This window comes from Aythya fuligula, chromosome 2 (genome assembly GCF_009819795.1).
Source record: "Aythya fuligula isolate bAytFul2 chromosome 2, bAytFul2.pri, whole genome shotgun sequence".
NCBI classification, from domain to species: Eukaryota; Metazoa; Chordata; class Aves; order Anseriformes; family Anatidae; genus Aythya; species Aythya fuligula.
This window is the reverse complement of record NC_045560.1, coordinates 79,658,369-79,679,372: the sequence shown is the minus strand read 5'-3', so window position 1 is coordinate 79,679,372 and position 21,004 is coordinate 79,658,369. Positions and strand designations below refer to the sequence as shown.

The 21,004-nt window shown below is 37.8% G+C and overlaps 1 protein-coding gene across 1 annotated transcript in view; it reads right to left on the bottom strand.

The window, feature by feature from the left end:
* The window catches only part of RELCH (RAB11 binding and LisH domain, coiled-coil and HEAT repeat containing), a 73,421-nt gene that overhangs the window by 45,961 nt on the left and 6,456 nt on the right, over positions 1–21,004 (bottom strand). The window contains exons 2-7 of the mRNA XM_032181284.1: positions 11,778–11,867; positions 3,555–3,626; positions 3,387–3,442; positions 3,161–3,274; positions 415–618; positions 237–328 (exon numbers count right to left, since the gene is read on the bottom strand). Coding sequence (XP_032037175.1) covers positions 237–328; positions 415–618; positions 3,161–3,274; positions 3,387–3,442; positions 3,555–3,626; positions 11,778–11,867 — 628 coding nt within the window. The remainder of the gene's footprint in view (positions 1–236; positions 329–414; positions 619–3,160; positions 3,275–3,386; positions 3,443–3,554; positions 3,627–11,777; positions 11,868–21,004) is intronic.

Here is a 21,004-nt window from a genome sequence, read left to right as displayed (position 1 = left end):
AGAACAAAGCTCATTACAGAATTAAATGATGTAGGTAATAAAATGCGACTACTCAGTTTGAAGCCTCTTTTTTTCCTTCAAATCAAATAGCATGTATTAAAAGGAAAGACTGCCCTGTTCCAAAGAACTCCTAGTAATTTTACTGTTATAAATTATGTTGTCATAACTGTTCTAGAAAAACACTGAGAAATTATTTCAACATTTCTTTCCAGTCAAGCAGATTGATAAGTACATACCTCTCAAGTCTTTGGATTTGTTCCATCAAAGACCATTTCTCACTGTTTAACACACTAATTTGATCTTCTAATTTTTGCACTATTAAACATTGCTAAACACAAGACAGAAATAGAAGAGTTTAGTACAGTAAAGTAGCAATGCAAACAGCTGAAATATCTCTTCTGTACGATCTCTTACTTCTATTGATTGTGGTGTTGTTTCAAATACAGGGATGTTCCCAAGTATAGGAGTGGCAGCCTCCAATTCATCATCATCTACACCAACTGACACATCCACCACGTCTCTCGCAGTAACATGATGGTTTCCAAAGTCACGATAGAGTTGTAACAGGTCAGGAGGTTTTGGAATGTTCAATCCTACATCATCCCACAGTTCAAAATCCTTCAAAGGAATAAGAGAAACCAAACTAAACCATACTTTCCCTTAGTATGTGTTTTCTTTCTCATTTAACTGTAGGTCTGTATTTGCTGTAGAACAGCAAAACAGTCGTGTCAAAGCTGCTTTTCCTTGTAGTAACAAGGAAATCTTGAAAGAGATAACAAGACACAAAAGTAGAAAAACATCTCATTTCATGAAATAAAGCATTTCACACTAAAGGCAGCTCTAGGTTGTGTACTCAACAGAAAACCTTCCAAAACACACAGCACGCTTTTTATTTCTGTATGCAAATACTTCTGAGAATCGGATACATCACTGATCAAACTCCAGCAGAAGCCAGTAAAGTCGGTAGTAGACTGACAGGGCTATCATTTTGTTTCCATCTTATTCACAAGTGCAGGTATAGTCTTCCAGAAGCAGACAGTCAAATAGCTCTGAAGATGACTGACAGCATGCACGTGCTCAGCGAAATCTAGACATAATGGTATTAACTGTACATGGGTGAAAACAATAGTAGGGCCTCCCATCTCAAACCACTACTACGTGATTTTACTTTTCTCATTGACATGTAACCATTCTATTACTACAAGATTATTTCACATTCCTTTGTATAAGCATGTATACCTTTCCACAGGAGTTGTAATGCTTGCTTTCAAGGCATTAAATTTCAAATACATATACATATTTAAGATTTTTTTTCTACCCTTCAAAATTTTCACTATGTTTTGTCATAGTCTAGTTATATACATGTATTCGAACAGATAATCCTTGTTTTGTGGAAGAATGGCATTAATCTAGAAAAAACAACGTGCATGCTACACATTAACTTAGTATGTTTATGTTTACTCTATACAATTGAGAACTTTGTTTTTGTTAGTAACCTTACAACATAAAATGTTTCTAGTTGAGAAAATGCAAAAAGCTAGGAGAAGTTACTTGTCTTATCTGTTTTTGGGGCTGTATCCTCACGAGTGTATGTATGAAGACCTAGTGCTATTAAACGCCACTTTTAAGGGGGTGATCCAGCAAGAATTTTTAATAATTCATTTTCTTAAGAGATGAAGATCCAAATTGCAGGAAAAAAACAACAACTAGGGGATTAGTTAGAGAGAGAACTGGTTGAAATTCGCATAGAAAAATATTTAGTTCTACTAGAAATATTCAGTGTTGTGCTACATATATACTGAGTGTTGATGACACCACTTTCTTCACCCAGTAAGAGTTATTATGTAACTAGAACCTTCCCAAAAGAGATACAAAAATGATCATTGTAAGAAAAATGTATTAAAGCACAGCCATTATGAAATACCTAAGATAAGACCTTATTAAAAAGAGATTCTCCAAGACTGGATTCAGTATCACAGTGTGATTAAATATACACTCAGGAGAAGACAAAATTAATATAATTAATCAACCCATACAAATCAACTGAGTATGATTTAGGGCCACATGCCAGAGGATGGCGTTGTGAAGCTCAGGGAAGCCCTGCAGTGAGGGGCTGCCTCTCTGAGCCTGCAGGATGGCAGGGCCATGCTGCAGCTGCAAGGGGAGGCCAGGCACACTACCCTTCAAGTTTCCTGTTGCTGAGGCGAGGACTCAGCTCCAAGTGCTGATGTTTGGCTTGGCAACTTGAATCAAGAACCTAGAGGAATGTCTCCACCATCTGTGTGTGTGGTTGTGGAACAGGGCAAGGGGAGAAAGGAGATCAGCTTCCATCCACTGCCGTGGTATCATCTCTCTCCCACCAAAGGTTTCCCCCAGGTGAGCTGGTTCAGAGAACCACGTGAGGTGGCAGTTAAGAAGCTGTTTTCACTCTTTGTCCCACACTTCTCTTCATGAGCTCTAGCTAGATTGGCCAGGACAGATGGAAATGTGTGGGCTGGGCAGCAGAGGTGCTTCTTTTTTTCCCTGCTTGGGCTGGCCTGTTCCCAAAGCTGGCCAGGGCCTTCCCAGACCATCTTGGGCAGAAGAGATCCTGCACAGGACTAGAGAAAGCAGCACAGTGACAGTGTGCACGGGCACGACTTTGCCCCCATGGCTGACACCACACCTTCATCTCTGTGTGCGGAAGTTGCCTTATGGAGGCAAGTTGCCTTTATTGTGAGGGTGACTGGAACAGGTAGCTGTGGAGTCTCCTTCTCTGGAGATATTCCAAACCCTGCTGATCCTGTACAACATGCTGTAGGTGACCCTGCTTGGCAGGGGGGTTGGATCAGATTAATTCCAGAGGTCCCTTCCAACCTCAGCCATGCTCTGATATTAAGTACTTTCTAGATATGTAAGCTGAATATTGAAATATAAATTGAGATAGTTTTCATCATTTTGTTTTGTTTCCTTTACAGCAAGCAAGTATTCTTGTTTCCTTCCCACAAATTCTGAGGATATACTGCTCCAAATGCTGTGTTTTCAGGTGATGCTTCATGTATGAAAATGCTAGCATACTTAACTCTTAGAATACTCAACATTACTTAAGTTCACTTGAGTTTACTACAAGATCCGAATACGGAAACCGGACACATGGAAAAAAAAGCCCATCAGACCTTACCTGATCATGGTTTTCATCTGAAAATGTTATTGACGTAAGCTTGTAACTATTCTTCAATAAAAATTCATTAACTAGGAAGTTTAGAGCTCTTTTCTCAAGAGGTCTGATTGGCTCCTGGAAAAAATAGAAAACAATACGCTACTTCTGTGGTTCACTTTCCTGCCATCTACTGAAGGCATGTCTGGATTAATGTCCATGCAAAGCCCAGTTACCACCAACCACCTACCTGAATTTCAGGACTTGATTTATAATTTTTTCGTTCCTGCAAAGGAACTTCATTTTCTGGGGAGGAAAAAAAATAAAGTAACTACATTTTACTCTTTCAGAGAGGATGAGCTCAGCTACTTCTACATTGTTCAAAGTAGAGACTTAAGAAAATGTTTATGTACACCACCTGCAGCCTGAGTCAGGTTGGCTCGGAGGGCCTGTATGGTCTCCTTGGCTTTCCGTAGTTCAAATTCCAGGACTGGACAGGGATTTGGATTAAACACACACAGGCATCCAACCAAGGCAAGGGAAACAAAAAATAAAATATAAAAAGCAAGGATGGGTGTGAAAAAAAATATACAGTTCGTATTAAACAGAAAGCATGCAATCTTTATGGAACTTATGAACACATGCAGCAGAGTTGGTCTGAAAGCAAACTGGTGAACATTTTCCATAGTTTCATTGGCCTTAAGTTAGCTAAATGAAAATTTCAAGCTGTCTGACAAGGACTCGCTGTAGGGTGTTCTGGTTTTGTTTGTTTTTAATTTTGTATATTAATGGGAAAAGTGTTTTTTTGTTTGTTTGTTTTAATTTCTTCCCCAGTTACAGTCAGTTGATACTGTCAAGCATTTTGATTTCTAGGGGGTGGGGGACTACAAGGGTGATCAGAGGACAGATCTAAAAAAAGCAAATACATGCTGGTGGCACTGTGTTAGCTGTTTCCATGTAGCAATGCTGAAACCTTAAAATAAATGTACTGTCCCATTGAGTACTTGTCTTTTGTTTTGAAAATGAATGTATATACTGAAATTTTACTACCTCAAATGGCAGAATTTGAAACATAGTTCATGTTTTCACTAAAAACCCATCTCTTTTTAAAAGCTTTTTGTTTTACTATACATTTTCAGGAATTACATAATAATTTCAGTTAATTAAATGTATTGAAGGGAATTCAAAATCTAAAGAGATGTACAAGACAAAAAAGCAAAATATGCAGTTCTCTCAATACTCACAGAGAAGCTTACAAAAAAAAGTCTTTGATCCATTATTCTTAAAAGTTTCTGGTGAGTCTTGACTATGCAACACTTGCAATCGTTTAGGGCTATTTTTGAGACTCCAAAATACAAAAGCTGCCACTTCCACCTGCTCCCACTTCCATTACTGTTATGAGTTTCTCACATTCCGTTATTTCCTCCAAAAAGGGCCAGGAGTGCTTTGTTTGCACTGGAATCTCATGTGTTTTAATTTTAAACAACATCTACACTGCGGTGTCAAGTTATAAAGCCTTGTACTTTTGCAAGAAACATAGTACGTGCCTTTTTAATAGCCAGTTAGAGCATCTGAAGGAGCCTATTTAGGGAATTGCTAGATAATTTCCATGCTTTCCATTAATTCCCAGATTAATTACACTTGAATAAACAGTTATGATAAATAATGAGTCTTGTAATTAAATATACGTGATAAGCACAAAACAGCTACGATACCAAAGTGTTAAACTACTTGAAACTGTTCTAAGTTACTCAATTTTGCTCCCCACACAAAACGAGAAGTGTTGCAGTTGCTTTTAACAAGAATATATTCGAGTGACTTTTAATCATTACCTGGAAATAATTTAACATGGCATTTTGAAATTTTTGCAGAGGACAGTACATGGCAGAAATGCTGAATTGGCTCTTGTTTGTAAGAAATGTTACTGCATACTCCAAAAGGTAGTTTCCTTTTTGGAACATCTGTGACTAAGAATTTTTGGATCACTAAGAATTTTTTGCATGCATGGAAAAAAAGATTCACTCAGTTTGCATTTATCCATAACAACTGAAGGAGTAACTACGGTACACCACATTTGCTACATGAAAGGAACTTGTTTGATGCACAGAATTTTACTGCAGCAATATAAAAGCGCAACTGAGGATACAATGAATAAAATGTATAAAATCTCTCTAGTAGTCAGCAATGCTGATCTGCAAATACTTCTGTGCAACAAAGTTAGAAAATGCTCTTGTAGTAGTAAGGTATCTGATCATTTTAGTACTTCCTTACATTTGATTTACTAATTGACAGTTACAATTCTAAGTTGAAAACTACTAATTTTTTTAGTTTTTGAAAATAGTAAAGAATTCAAATTCACTAATTCTTCTGATGGAAATGACTTTGTGTTAACATTTTATTCTGATTTTTTTTTTTTTCAATGACCAGAACAGTTGCAGATCAGGAGTGCCCTGCACTAGAATGATATAAATAATAATAAAAAGAAAGTTGGAAAAACAACACAAACTAGAAAAACTCAGGAATCTCATCAAGGAAAATAGGAATAAGACATGACTGAAGGCGTAGAAAGCCAAAAAACTCATGTCAGACAAACCCATGTCAGACGGCAAGAATTAATTTTTTTTAGTTAACTGTGATGATGCTGAAATTTCTTAGAAGCTATTAGGACTTTCCCCATTGAACCTTAAAAGATTACTCTGCTGCATGTTTTTCTTTATACAGTAGAAGATTTGGAGCATAATATATTTGTGAAGAAGTTAATATATTTGTGAAGAAGTCACTTCACAGCCTGTCACAACAGCTATACCATTCCACTACAAAACAGGATTGCTATAGTTGTACCTTATTTCCTTGCCTTAGCGATGTAATCATTATAATTGCCACTGTGCAAACCTTAGTGTACCTAGAAGTCACACATTTGGCTTTTATTCAAAGAAGCTTGTTTCCAAGTTTTTAATTTATTTTTTGCAAAGTTACAATTTCAGTAACATTTAATTATGATTAGAAGCTCTATTTTAGAAGTTATTCTGAAATAGAATCTTCTGCCAAAACACATGAAGATTTTTAATTCAACATCTAAAATAATGAACAAATTATTTCATTAGTAGAGATTCTCTTCTTAAATAAAAATGAAACCTCCTATCTCCTTTCTTTCTAACCATTTAGATGCACTGATTTCTTTAAAAAAAAAAAAAAAAAAAGAGCTGGTCTCTTCCCCCTCTCTCCTACTGTTGTAATGCTTGCATACCTCTGCAAGGTTAACCTTTTAAAAACATTGATAAAGTCTGCTGAAGTTTAACTTCATGCTTGACTGAATTCTTAACGTGTGTAACTAATTACAGTATGTGGTAAAAGGAGTTTACACTCCTCAAGAATGATGCATAGAAGAGCTTTGTTGCAGACAGCCTAGGAAAGAAAAGAACTGAATTGATTCTCTTCATCAGGAAAGCAGAGAGCAGAAACTGGGAACTATGAGGTTGGTTAATCCTCCTATGAGTGCCTTCTGGATTTTCTGGATTTAAGTGGCTGTCTTACTTTTCCTTTTTTAAAGAACTCAAATCACTACACCTGTTATTCTGAAAAAAAAAATACTTAGCCCTACTTAGAGCTCAATTTTCAAGCAAGCAACTAAGGATTAGACCAAGAATTAAGTGCTTCAGTTTTCATGTAGTTAATCTACCACTTAAAAAAAGTGCATATGAGTAATGGGTGGCTTGTCTGCTCAGCTTAGAAATTTAAAAATGATTTTTTTTTTCCAAGGATCTTACTCTACTCATTCACTTATTAATGACTTCAGAAGTTGTTGACCCATGAATTCATAGTTACATGAACATTAGTTATAAAGTACAACTTGTGATTTGTGATACTGAACAATTTGAGATGTATACAAAAAGCACTCTTGTTGGGCAAAGGCAAGGAAGCTGAAGGAATAAACAGTACTTTTAAAATTTTTCAGTATTTGCTTCTGTTTACATGGTGTGCTGCTTTTAACCCAATTACACATGAATTCTGAATTCTACGTTTTACATAAGAATTATCTTGTCAGACTTTTGCAAACTTCAGTACAAAAATACTTCAGACAACACTCAGACTCTAGTTTGACATTGTGAAGACGTTGATGGCATTCCAATATTTTTATTTAGAAGTAGATCTCTGAAGCACAGTATCAAGGGCCCCTGTGCTTACCTAGCTTTCTCTGAATTTGAACTTACTGTTAAAAGTTTTATTGCTGTTTATTTTCAAGTTCCTCCATGAATCCAGAACTATTCCAGAGGTCCTAAATTCACCCCTCTAAAAGGTGTATGACATCCCATTACATTCAATGGATTTGTGCCTACATCATTTGTCAATGAGAAGAAATTGGTTGTCAGTGAAGCTAGTATCACAGTATACTTCAAGACCTGATGTTTCCTAATTTCCACTTCCCAGATACAAGTCCTAAGAAGAAAAGAAGTGACCATATTTACTGTTTGCATAAAACATTTCAGGACATAACACAAGTAGAACTGAAAGTCAAAGTTGTACTAGGGATGGCTATCAAGCTACAAAAATTATGATCATTTGGAGACTTAAGAGCAAATTAACAGATAACTTGTTATCATTTTAAGACTGGGAAGTGAACACTTAACTCATTATCCTCATTAATGTGTCCAAGTTGACAACTACAAAGAAGATCTGATAGAGCAGACTGATCTTTAGATTCGACCCTTGGAGTCTACTAACCTTGAAAGAAATTAAGGGGATGCACAACTGCTAAATGGGGCATAAGACAGCAAATGAGAAGACAGGAACTGGTCCGTTTCCAGTATGAACAAATTGAACACACAACATTAGAAAGTGACTACAAACAAGTAGTAGCAAGTATTACAAACTTCTATTGTGGGCTTTTGTTGTGATATTTGTTGTTGTTGTTTTTGTCTTTTTTTTTTTGTTTGTTTCTGAATTGGGTTTAATATTATTTATTTTTTAAAAAAGGGCTCTGCAAGAAGCAGAAACATTTATATAAGTCTAAATAACATCAAATCCTCAAAAATAAGTGAGTTTTTGAACTTGTCTCTTCTCTCCAAGCCCTGACAGTGACAATATTTTATTGTGCTAATCAAAGATACACATTTTAGCCAGAAATTAACACAGAAAAAACAAAGAACACAAATGACTGAAATGGAATTTGATTATTTTTCATTTTATTAGCACTGAAATAACAGCATCGCATTTCTAAAATTATCAGAACACTAAACATCCAAGGTAGGTTAGCAGTGCTAAATACTGTGAATTACAGAAAGTAGTGTTTTTAGATCACAAACATACATGCGCAGTCAGGCTAAGATATGGCAGAAGATTCAGTTCAGAACATGGGATGACCTTTTTACACTGAATACTGGAGGGTATTTGACTTCAACTTAAGTCTTCTGTACTCTGGTTGTTCTATGAAAATTCCTATTTGGAGGTTTACTAAGCCTACCTAATAAATCCTTCAGTACTGACCTTATGTTAGCACCAACTGCTTCTGTGCTTAGTCTTATAGAAGAAGTTGTTTTTACCTAGTACATTGCAAGATTTAACAATGCATACATTTTTTGAAACTGTGTATTACGAATGCATTATCCAATTAGTTACACGGCACTCTAGATCCATGTTAAGATCAGGTAAACGACAAAAAAAATAGATGTTTTCTATACAATTAGTTTTGCAGTGTTCATTCACATCCTGATGGGTCTTTGCAACTTGCATCTGTTCAGTCAAGCTGATGATAAGAGACTCACTTCACTTCCTTTGATCAGATTTTCCAAACAACAAGTTCACACCAACTCTTCAAAGGACTTTTGCTTCTAGGCTTTTTAACTTCAGATGGAATGTACTGGACTAACAGATAGGAAATACTGGAATCCATTTTTACCAAGAATATTTCCAGTTATTTCCTATAGGTATATAGGCATATAGGCATAATTAATATTTTTGACAGGTAAAAGTCTGGCAGCTAAGTAGCACCATCCATATGGGCAAAAACAAAAACATGAAGGCTTTGGACAGTACACACAGATATTTTTGATTTGGTGCTTTCCAATATAAAAAAGTATTTGTATGGGATGTTATAACTTCATTTTTCAAGTCCTTCTGACTCAGGATTTGTTTCTTTCAATGACTGATACAACTTTCTTTTTTATCCTTCATTTGACATTTGACTAGGAAATTGATAATAGGAATCATGGACTGTGTCCAAACGTTTAAAAAACCCACAAAGATAACAGCATGAGAAATGTGTTTAAAAAAAGAAACTACTCAAACCTAACTCTGAGAATTATCAAAAGAACATATGACTATCAGATCATGGCCTCCAGCTTTTGCAATACATTAGAATTTTACCTCCTATGGATCAAAGTTCTTTGCTAAGAAGAAAGAATACGAGAAGAAATAAGCAGGATAGACTACTTACATTTCAAAGCACATTTGTAGCTAAGAACAACTTCAAAAATAGAAGTTATTAGCCAGATTTTGTTCAAAGGAGGAGATGGATATAGAAAGGTTTTGAAATCTCTACTGAGATATTTTAACTGATTTTTTTTAATATGCACGTTTTCTGAAGGCAATTCCATGCAAGTCAGTTTATTGCTTGGAGGCTGCATACAGAATTGATGCATGAGATTGTAAGCAGTTATAATCGAACAGAAATAGGATGTTCTAGAAAACTTCAAGTCTTCACTAACATCCAGAAATCCTATCTAGTACTGCTTTCTTTGGTCAAGTTCTCACATCAGTTTTTAACTCATGGAAAAATGTCTCTAAAGGAACACAGAAATGCAATGTATATCCTGCCAAATAATTTGCTTGTCTATTGCATTGAAGTAGCCAATTAATATAACATAGTCTTCAAAAATATTTTAGTACATAATGAGTTACATTTAATATTTCATTTTAGGATATATTGATTCCATGCTGGAAACAATCAATATCTTGTAATTAATGTTCCATCAGAAGATGAAAGGTTTAACTAGATGCCAATTCTGCCTGGTCCTCACTTTCCACAAGCACCTCTAATCCAACTCAGTTAACAAACACAGCTCCAAGCAAAGATCAAGCGAGTTCTTTCAGTAATAATATTGCCAAGAAGGATCGTGGCGTAATGACCATGCGGACACCTTGTCGACCCCCACAGCCACACTCCCACAAAAGATTACCTAGAAAGATTACGTACATACTGGAATAATCTACAGAGATGATGAAAAAGATCAGGAAAATGCCTGCTTCTGTACTGTATTACAGAACATGATTCAGAAATACCTGGGTTCCTTAAAAGACATTTTGTTTAGAACAGCAACTGCGTATTTTGAGATTTTTCGCTCCTTGAAACTGACAATCTACTTTGCAAAAGACAGGAATTCAATCACTGGAAGAATCTGACAGTTTTCACATAAATCAAAGAGCAATAATTACTGATAGTTTCAGACCAGAGCACCAAAATACATGAATCTTCTTCATGTTTGTGGATTCCACTATTTCTCTACCTCAGCAACAAAGGTTGCATAAGAAAAATGACAATATCCTAAAACCCCTGTTTCTTTTCTGTGGTTCAATACTGGCTGCTATTTCAGGTTAACTGAGAGAGAAATTTCAGAATGAAGAACCTTTGCAGAACTATGTTTAAGCATCCTCTTCTGTGCTTTTGTACTTGCCAGTGTTTCTGCTCAGATAAAGCATGGTGGATAAAGCAGAAACAGTGACGTGGAGCAGAGGTATGACTGCTTGCATCACTTCAGGTTTCATAAAGCTAAAAAATGTGAACAAAGGTCACAGCATGGACAATTCTCAGGTGCTTCGGATGTTAAGCAGCAATCTTTGACAGGAAGAAAAATACGATGCATATTCTAGAGAGATTTTATGATTTTCTCTGGAGAAGCTGTGAATAGCTTAATATCTGATCTTTGAAAAAAGCATGGATTATAGTAACATAGCTCACATGCAAAAGAAACTACTATAAAAATTTCAGATGTAAAAGAAAAACATTCTCTGCCTTTGATAAGATAATTGAAAATCCTGAAATTCAAACTCCACAGCCTTAATTTCAGAACAACTGCAAGAAGCAAAAAGCCCTGACACTTCTTTGAAAAAAGATCTTATATGGTCCAGAAATCAAGTGGGAAGAGAAGAAAAGCACTACAATTAAGATTTGTAGCAAAGATGACTTGTGGAACTGAAAAACCCCAAATGTTTTTTTTTTTTTTTTTTTTTTTTAAAAGCACGTTTGATCTGAACATATACTATGTTTAACCACATGATTCACTGCAGATCTGTACATCAGAAAGCTGTTACCTAGCTCATAGTCACGGACTACTACATGGAACACATTTTGTGTTTCAGCTAAATATTAGAAGGGAGTAGGTTTCTATTGTGAGAAACTTTGTCCAAGTTTCAAGAATATTGCTTGCTAACATCATACAGAAATACACCTGCCTGAAAGTTTGCAATAATTATAGTAGATTATAGTAGAAATGTCTGAAATCTGATGCATTAAGTGACTAGTTAAACAACCACAGTGTGAAGTTTAGTCATCTTCAGGAATGTTCATCTAAATACACTGCTGCTACAAACAGCAAGGCTAATTGTGAAGTCAATTTTCTGTTATTCCCAAATCATAAAAACTTACCTGCTACTCTTTCGTCTGTTTCCCTATTGCCATCATCAGAGTATCTTGCAAAATCTAAGGAATCAAGAGTACTGATGCTTCCAGCGCGATCTTAAGAAAAAAATGGAGAAGAAAAAAAGACATCTTAGAAAGTCCTGAAGAGTTGACCAGCTTTAACGAAGAAAGTCTAAACAACTTATTTCAGAAACTATTTATAAAAGGCTACATGCGCTGCATGACTGAAATTTCACTACATTTCCCAAAAAGTCTGTCTCTAAGCAGAGTACATCAGTAAATTTTAAAAAATATAGCACTACATCAAGATCAGTCAACAGACACTGTAACAGATTCCCTTTCCCCACCCCCCAAAAGACAGCCCTTCTGCCCTCCAGACAGTATGTCAAGAACAGCATGTAGTAGCTCCTTCCCTTTTCCACAAGGGCCACAGACCTCTTCTTGGACTTAAATGAGTACACGTAAGAAACCATGCAGATACAAACTACTTTGAAACAAGCTACAAGCAGTTCTGTTCCCCTTTTTAGTATCTTAAGTCACATTAACGTAGCCAAGCACTTTACTTCTTTTACTTCACTGTATTTTAATTTACTATATTTTCTATTTACTCAGCATTATCTCCTGACTCTAACCATTAACTCCAGTACAAACTCACTTAATGCATTCATTAGTAAATGTGTTATCTAGCAAAATTAAAGCAAAACAAGCACAGTTCTTGGTACTGCAGTTATAATACTCATGTTCCAGAATTTAACTTTAACATCATTCAAGAAATTTAGAAACTAGTATAAGGTTTTGATATGACCACTAACTTTTCCATTTCTGCAAAAACAAAACAAACAAAAAAACCAACAACATATCTTGATAATTTCAAGTCTGCTGAAGTACATATTCACCTTTTTATTAGAAAAAAGGTGCAATGAAATAGCTGAAATAGTGACAGAACCCAAAATAAATAGAACACATTCCTAACGCAATTGAACATGTAAGAAATATATTAAGTAATTTAAAGCTTTCTCCTCCTTTGGAAATTAATTTCTATGTAGCTCTGCAGACATCATGTTAATTACATTAGAATTGTTGTCACTTTAACAAAGAACAAATTCCACATGGCTGTCAAAAATTGCAACTCTCAGAGGGAAGAGAAGCAATTTCATCCCTTCTTTGTCACATTCTGTCACGACTAACACTATTGAAAGTATTTAAATCTAAAAGAGTAATTCTGCATTGTGCCAGAAATTAAGGAATCTATTATACAGACTGATTGAAAACCTTATGCTTATCTGCAAAACGTCTGAAAATAACAAGTTTGCTAGTTCAAGCAGAGATATTCTGCTCCAAACTACAGTGCGTGGCAATCCTCATTTGGCTATCTGCATCAAGTACATGGTAGTGTACGCTACAAGTATGATAGTATCTAACCCCATTTTTATTTTTGCCACAACTATGCTTTGCTATCCAGGTGAAGAAATAGATTGTTCCTCCTGAATACATCCCATTTGGTATTTAGTTTTAAACCTCACCATTCATTTGCAGGTTCTGATCTTTCTGCAGTTTTTCCAGACACTAACCTGATGTAAGAATTCTGTTTCGGCTGCTTCACAGTGCTTAGCAGCATGAATTTTGAATGCACAGTATGAAAGTCTTCCCATCTGACTTTTCTGAACGCCTAACACTGTTTGGAAGGTGCTGCTGCAATTTATTTCGTTTGGGACTGCAAGTTTTCTCAGTTCAGTTTTTTGAAATCAAATTCAAGACTCAAGTTCAACAAAGAAACAGACAGCATACAAATAAAGATCTCAATGAAAAAACAACGTTTAAGGGAAGTGACCCAGTCTCAGATACAGCACCACGGTGGCAAAGCACAGCCCAATTTTCAATTTCTCTTACGAAGCAGGTAACATCAAAGAAGCAATTCCCAAACTTTCAGGTAAAGTCAACCACATCAGAATTATCCAAGCATCCAAAGCTGGACGCAATAAAACCTTGTTCACGTGACTGGCAGCATATTTCAGAGGCAGAGGGTTCCCCAAAACGCGTAAATCAAACCCAGCCACGAAACACAAACTTTGCCAAAGCAACAGAGGCTTCTTGAAAAAGCAGTTGCCTAGAAAACAGCACGGTGCCATCTACACCAGCATCAGGACGTAGGCAATGGAGGCCATTTAAGATTGTACCAGCAGCTGTAAATCAAGTAATTCCCCGCCAGTGGACATGCACCAGTTTTACAGCGTTAATAGTACTTGTATAAACCAAATAAAACCAGACACCCTGGTGATTTTAACATCCAGAAACTGCCTTAAGCATCATCTACACGCACACCAGCAATTTGTAGGCTGAAAACTTGTACGTTCACTGTTTAGACTTCTCATCGCCATCACAGTGTTCATAACAGCAAACATCCTACACTCTTATATACAGGTTGGTATACGAAATCTCCCTCGCAGATGACTTTCTTCCTCAAAAGCATAATTAAACTTGGTGCTGTCATTCCTAAACCAAGTCAATCTTGGTACTTGAAGAATGTGGAGACAATGGCCTTCTACTTGAAGATACGGTTTACAGTGAATGTTGTCTTTAGACAACAACATTTTATAAACTCAAGGTTTATGCTTCCATAAAGGACACACCTGCACAGCAAAGGATCAGATGGGGACGATGGTACCTTCCCTGCAGGCCACACAATGGCCTCATTCACCTCGAAAATTAGCAGGGCTGTTTGAAGGAGAGCAATTGGGATGGGAAGGGTTGTGCTCAGCCCATGCAGCCCACCGAAGGAATGCGAAACATCACCATTTTTCTCAAGTAGAAATAATTGCACTCTGAGTCGAAGTATCCCAACTAAAGCATTCAGGAGAGAGAACTACTTTCTGAACCAGCAGGGAAAAACAATTTGTTTTAGGAAAGTGTATTTCTTTAGTTAATGTCTAAATGAAAAAGAAAAATCTTAATGAAAAAGAAAAATCTTAGCTTTATGCTATTTGGCAAGGAAAAATCAAAGCAGAGCCCCGCAGAGGGAAAGAGCTGAGAAGGAGAAATATGCCTTGGCTGACCTCCGTTTCTGTTCTAGCAAAAAAAAAAACGAAAAAACAGCAAGGCAGTAGTGGGAAGCCATTTTGCTGTTATTACACGCACGTTCTCACCAACAATCAACCGTGCATAGGCTTCGTATTCCTTTATATGTTTTCTGAATTAAAACACCTTTCTTTTTAATCAGTAATTCCTTACTAGTGAAAGCCAAAAAAACCCTGCTGTCAATTTTGTACTTCAGAAATATCAAACCAATATAACAGGAATGGTGCTGACAAGGAGGCATTAAAAATCGCAGCCCTGTGATGTGGCAAGACAGGGTGCCAGGGGTGCACAGAAAGCAAGCAAGAGAGGGGGAGGCTTTTCATACCTCCTGGTCATGAAACACCAAGAAATAGATTGGGATAGCAAAAGAGTCTGTATGTGTCTCGTCTCCTACCTGAGCCACTGGAAAAGTATTAAGAAAAATCTAAAAGCTAAGAACTGTACTTGATACTCAAAGCTAAGTTTTTTAAACCATCTGTTGAAAATGGAACCACTTTCATTTCGTTTGTGAAGTTAAAACTCAGGCTCACCATCATGTTTTGCTTATTGACTTATCTTTTAAAACATTGCTTCATTCCAAAGGAAAAAAAATCCACTTCCCTTCTTATTCCCAGACCTGCCACCTGTATTATGCACAGGTTTCTGCTGACAGCTTCTGTTCCCTAGGCATATTCACCTCTGTCTTTCAATACAACCTGAGCATAACTTTCTAAGGGAGGAAAAACAAACAGACGAACCAAACTCAAAACAAAGTGGTAGCTCCTTACACTAGCATGCATAACAAAGATAAGGCTAAATTTTGTTCACTCTTACGGTAAAAACAGTTTAGGTAAATTAGCTGAAATAAAGGGATGCAACAGGAATCACATTGACCACAAAGTAGAAAAATTAAGCAGAAATAAATTGCCATCTTCTACCTTAGTACTCAATATTCTTTATGTAAGTATACTATCTTATATCTGCTAAAGACAGACAAACCAAGCAGTACTGCTTCCTGATGAAAGCGCGCAATAAATATTAGAGAGATCTTTTAGACGCTATTTGCATTTACTTTGACAACAACTAAATTTTTAGAAATACTTGTTGGTCAAGCAACCATTAGCAAAGCAGTTGTCACATTTGCTTGAAGATTGGAAGAAATCCAATCACCGCGTACTAGCAATTAACCAAGCAGAGCATCTGAAGACCAAGCTCATCTTCCCTGAAATTCAAGGATTAATAAAGGTAACATGATTAGAGATTCAAAGTGGATTTGTCTTTTGCAAGCGTTAGCATTCACTCGTACTGAAAAATTTCTGTAACAAGATTGTTACCACGTTTTAAACTGATGAGGGTAGTAAATGGCTGCTGGCAATTTGGTTTAGATGAGCATCCACACAAAGCAAGAGGCAATGCAAAGAATTCTTCACCATGAAGACCAAAGGTAGCTTTTCTCTGGATATTTGATACACTAGGACCAAATCTTTTCCATTAAGCTAGTCTTTATATGCATTCTATGCAAGGAGATAAAGCTGTAAGAAGACAGCTCATATATGTGACAGGAAGATGCAAGTGTTTTCAAGACAGTAAAAGCTCAAATTCAAAGTTCATTAATCTAGCTTAAAGCTTATGCCTATCACGCTATAACGAAACCATCATCTAGACTCTTCAGAAGCCCATCCTCACACATCATTCTTTGGAGAAAAAAATATCACTACATTTCACCAGAAAAAGAAACAGAAATGGAAAACAAAGAAAACACTCCTGGAAGAAATTAAATTTATATGTTTAGTACAGTTCTATTTGTCATTTACTGTAGCCTTACTAAGGCAAGAATGTGGCCTGGAAACACATCAGAAACCTGGAAAAAAACGTAACAGAAAGTTGTTCATGCTACCAGATACCAGAAAATATTTGTAGAGAATTTTGAGTATTTGAGCTTGCAGAGTTCCAGAAGCTCACCTTCCAAAAGTGTAGTGGGTTTACGTGGCAAGGTTTTGGTAGCAGGGGGCCATAGGGATGATTTCTGTGAGAAGGATCGAGAAGCTGCCCCATGTTTGGTAAGGACCCCACTGCTGACCTGAGCCAAGCCAATAAGCGATGTTGTTTTGCGCCTCTGTGAGAGCATATTTAAGACAGGGAAAAAACGCTGCGCCACACAGCAGCCGGGAGAGTCAAGGGAGTGGGAGAACAGCCTTGCACCAAGGTCAGTGTAGAAGGAGGGGGAGAGGTGCTCCAGGAGCCAGAGCAGAAGTCCCCTGCGGCCTGTGGTGAGGACCATGGTGAAGCAGGATGTCCCCCTGCAGCCCATGGAGTACCACGGTGGAGCAGGGTTCCATGCTGCAGCCCATGGAGGAGACCATGGTGGAGCAGGTGGCCTGGCAGGAGCTGCTGCCCATGGGGGAGCCAGGTTGGAGCAGTTTTCTCCTGAGGGATGGACCCCGTGGTACGGACCCATATCTGGAGCAGTTCTGGAAGAGCTGCTGCCTGTGGGAAGCCCACGCCGGATCAGTTCATCAAGGACTGCATCCCGTGGGTGGGACCCCACAGCACAGGGGACGAGAGTGACCGAGAAGGAGTGGCAGAGAAGAAGTGCTGTAGACTGACCATAACCCCCATTCCCCCGTTCCCCTGCGCCACTTGGGGGGAGGAGGTGGAAGAGGGTGGATGGGGGGGGAAGGTGCTTTTGGTTTCTTTCCTTTGTTTCTCACTTCTCTAGCTTCTTAGTAATAAGCAATAAATCTTACTATCTCCCTACACAGAGTCTGTTTTGCCCGTCACAATAATTACTGCGTGATCTTCTCATCCTTATTTCAACCTTTGAGCCCTTTTCACATATTTTCTCCCTGTTCCTCTTTGAGAAGGGGGGGTGCGAGAGCGGCTGTGGTGGAGCTCGGCTGCCCACTCGAGCGGAACCACGACAAAAAGCACGGACAACTTTTTTTGAAACACTTCAGAGAAGGTCAAAATGCTTTGACATTGGTGTTAGAAGTATTGCACAAGCAACTTGATCTACCAGAAGTAATTTATTTGACAACACACTCTCTTCACTAAATTAAATTTTAATTACATAGGATTTCAACCTTAATGAGGCTTCCTTAACAGTGGATTTCTGGGTTGTACCTCTCTGCAGTTTTAGATATAAGTTACTGTTCATTCTTGAACTGAAGGTAGAAAATTTGTTCTGTAGAAACAGATAAAAAGACAGGGAATTGCTAAGGTTTATTTTTCCTATGAATTAAAAAAACAATTCAACCAACAGACATGCTATATAATTTACTGTTATGCTACATATAATAGTAAATTAGGCTCCAAATTTTATTAGCTGCAATATAATGAGAGTAGTTGGGAATTATAAATGTCAGGAAAACATGTAATTACCATTATATTTGAGAGAATCCAAGAAAAAGTTTCTGATTACAGGATACTCTCAGATCCAAAGCTACACATGTTGACTACTGCAGTGCTTTTCAACCTACAACCCATGCTGTAAGATAAGTAAGGGTGCAATTCCATGCAACTTTAGAAAATATACAGAAGTTTCTTAACAGCAGCACAATTCAACAGGAGAAACTCTTCCTCTTCCTGATCTATACATTAAGGTACAGTCAAATTTTCTATTCCAAGGAAGCTAATGTCATCAGGAAAACAAAACTATTTTTTTTGAAGGTGTCTGGAAGTCAAAGACACTGGAAAAAACACTCCATATCCATCTGAAGAAGCCAACAGTACATTTTACCAAGTATAGCTCATCTTTATATTTAGGACATCCACATAATTTATAGGTTCACAAGAAAATACAGGCAAACCAGCAGACTGATAACAGAACCCAACTGACAAGTTTCCTTAGAAACTACTCAGGTCTGCCACTTTTTTTTTTTTTATTTTTCCTCTGTGCTAGAGGTAGAACAGAAGAATTGCTTATGTTCAGGCCTAAGGAAATACTTGTGTCTGAATATGTATTTTAGATCTGGTTCTGTTGGTGGTAAAAAAGTCAGCAGACCAGGTATCACACCTCCCTTAAACATTCAAGACCTAGTCTAAACTAGCCCTTACAGTCACACAACAGCTTGCTTGCTCTCTTCTAGAGTACTGGTCTATAGAAACATGTCCTTGAGTTACTTGCATCTTCAGCTGTCTTGCACAACATCACAGGCAGGAACAGCAGGAACTGAGGAAACTGGGCACGGACACCACGTGGGAGAAAGAATAAGCACGTGCAAGTGGTAAAAGAGGAAGTTCAAACTCCAAATTAGTACCAAAACGCAAATATGTGCATGTGAATAAACCAACTGGCAAGAGGGGTAGCGCTCACAGATGTGGAACAAGATAAAAACACAAACAGCTTGAATGGAGATCTCTCTACGTTGAAGAATCAGACATCATTAACACTTTGAAAAGCAATTCTCAATTCGCAGCTTATATTTGTAGCCACACTGGGTAGCAACTGAAATAGATATTTTGGGTGGTATCTTGTGCAGTACATAGGAATAAATTAATTTAACAATTTAATTCATTCAGTGAATTTCTTTACTCTAAACCTTAACAGGTTTGACAAGACAACAGTGGAGCAGTATCAGTTTGAGAAGTCTTAACTGGCTGCTGCACTTAGAAGCTCTGAGAGGTTTCAGCTTCTTCCCAGCTTCCCGCTGCTGCATCAGCCAGCAGTGCAAGCTAGACCCGTGGCAGCAGATACGTGATCTAGCACAAAACCTATCAGGAAGGAACAGACTCAGTGGTCAAGTTTTTAAATTGATTTGAAACTTCATAGTGAATGTACAGCAGATCAACACACTCCACACTGCTATGGTAACTCTGATAGGGAACTCAGAGCCTTTAAGCCATCTATTGCATCAGGCACTGAATCGTGCACACCCATCTATGAGCGTCTCTTCCACCCTCGCCCAGATGTTCTTTCTTTGATGAATTTTACAAATTGCTACGTGCTCGGAAGAAGTTCTCAGAGCACCATCAAATTAAAGGGCAACTAAATTAAGTACAGCTCCTAGAATAAAATTAACTTGGAGCCACCAGAGCAATCAACTTACAAGTCACCTAGAAATTTAACAGGTGTTCAGGATGATCAGATCATGCCAGCCCATGACAGGAAACCCAAACCAGTGTGAAAACAGATGATCAATACGTTTACCTACTTCATGCTAAAAAAACTTCTGGGAAGTATATGAGGGTTACAGCCCTAAAACTACTTGGAGAAAGCTAATCTATGCTTGCTGGCATTGAACAGCAGAAAAAAATAAGTCACCAGTTCTGTATAACAGATTATTTGCTAGATACATTAAAATAGAAAGCTATAATGCTTGCTCCTATGGAAAGGCATGAGCGGAAGCCACACAAGCACAAGATGGATCCCGCAGCCTAGCACAGAGATAGCACGCTCACGAGCCACTGCCTGGGGTTAAGATACCCTCCCAGCAGCAAACAGCACTCCAATGGGCAGCTTACTGGGCAGACATAGGCAGCACCCACATTATTTGAGCCCGAAAGACCTCAGTTGGCCCTGCTAAGAGCCACTGAGTGTTGCAGCAGTGAACATGGAGACCCCAGGGGTAATTTACCTTGGGGAACGCATTGAAGCTCCAGCTGCCAGAGCTTCCCAGAAGAGAAGAGCTAAGGGCGAAGCACGGTGCTAGGACATGACTTCCAGCCCCGATCCCAGCTTCAGCATCAACACAATCAAGTTAGCTCCATATGCTCTGTGTTGCAGCTCTGCCTTTCCCAAGGCATACAAATCAGCTTGCAATACAAGGATTTTTCCTTTCTCTGCAGTAACCCAGCTTTTAGTTACATTCTCTGATGCCAGCCAAAATTATCTTTCATCAATCCAGTCCTTAAGTGGCTGACTTTGATGAGGAACTACTTAACATGCAGAGATGACACCCACCTTAATTCTCAAGCACCATCTTCACGTTATTTCACCTCCAGCGTATTCACATTTCCCTGATTTTTACACTTATCTCAGGATAGTAGTAAATTTTCCAATTAAGTTTTAACGGGTGTCTAAGCTGATTCTATAGAGAATTAAAAAAAAAAAAAAAACAAAAAACTATAATCAAGAAACTAGAGACTGAAGCATCTCTCCTGTGAGGAAAGGCCGAGAGAGCTGGGACTGTTCAGCCTGAAGAAGAAAAGACTAAGGTGGGATCTCATCCACATGTGCC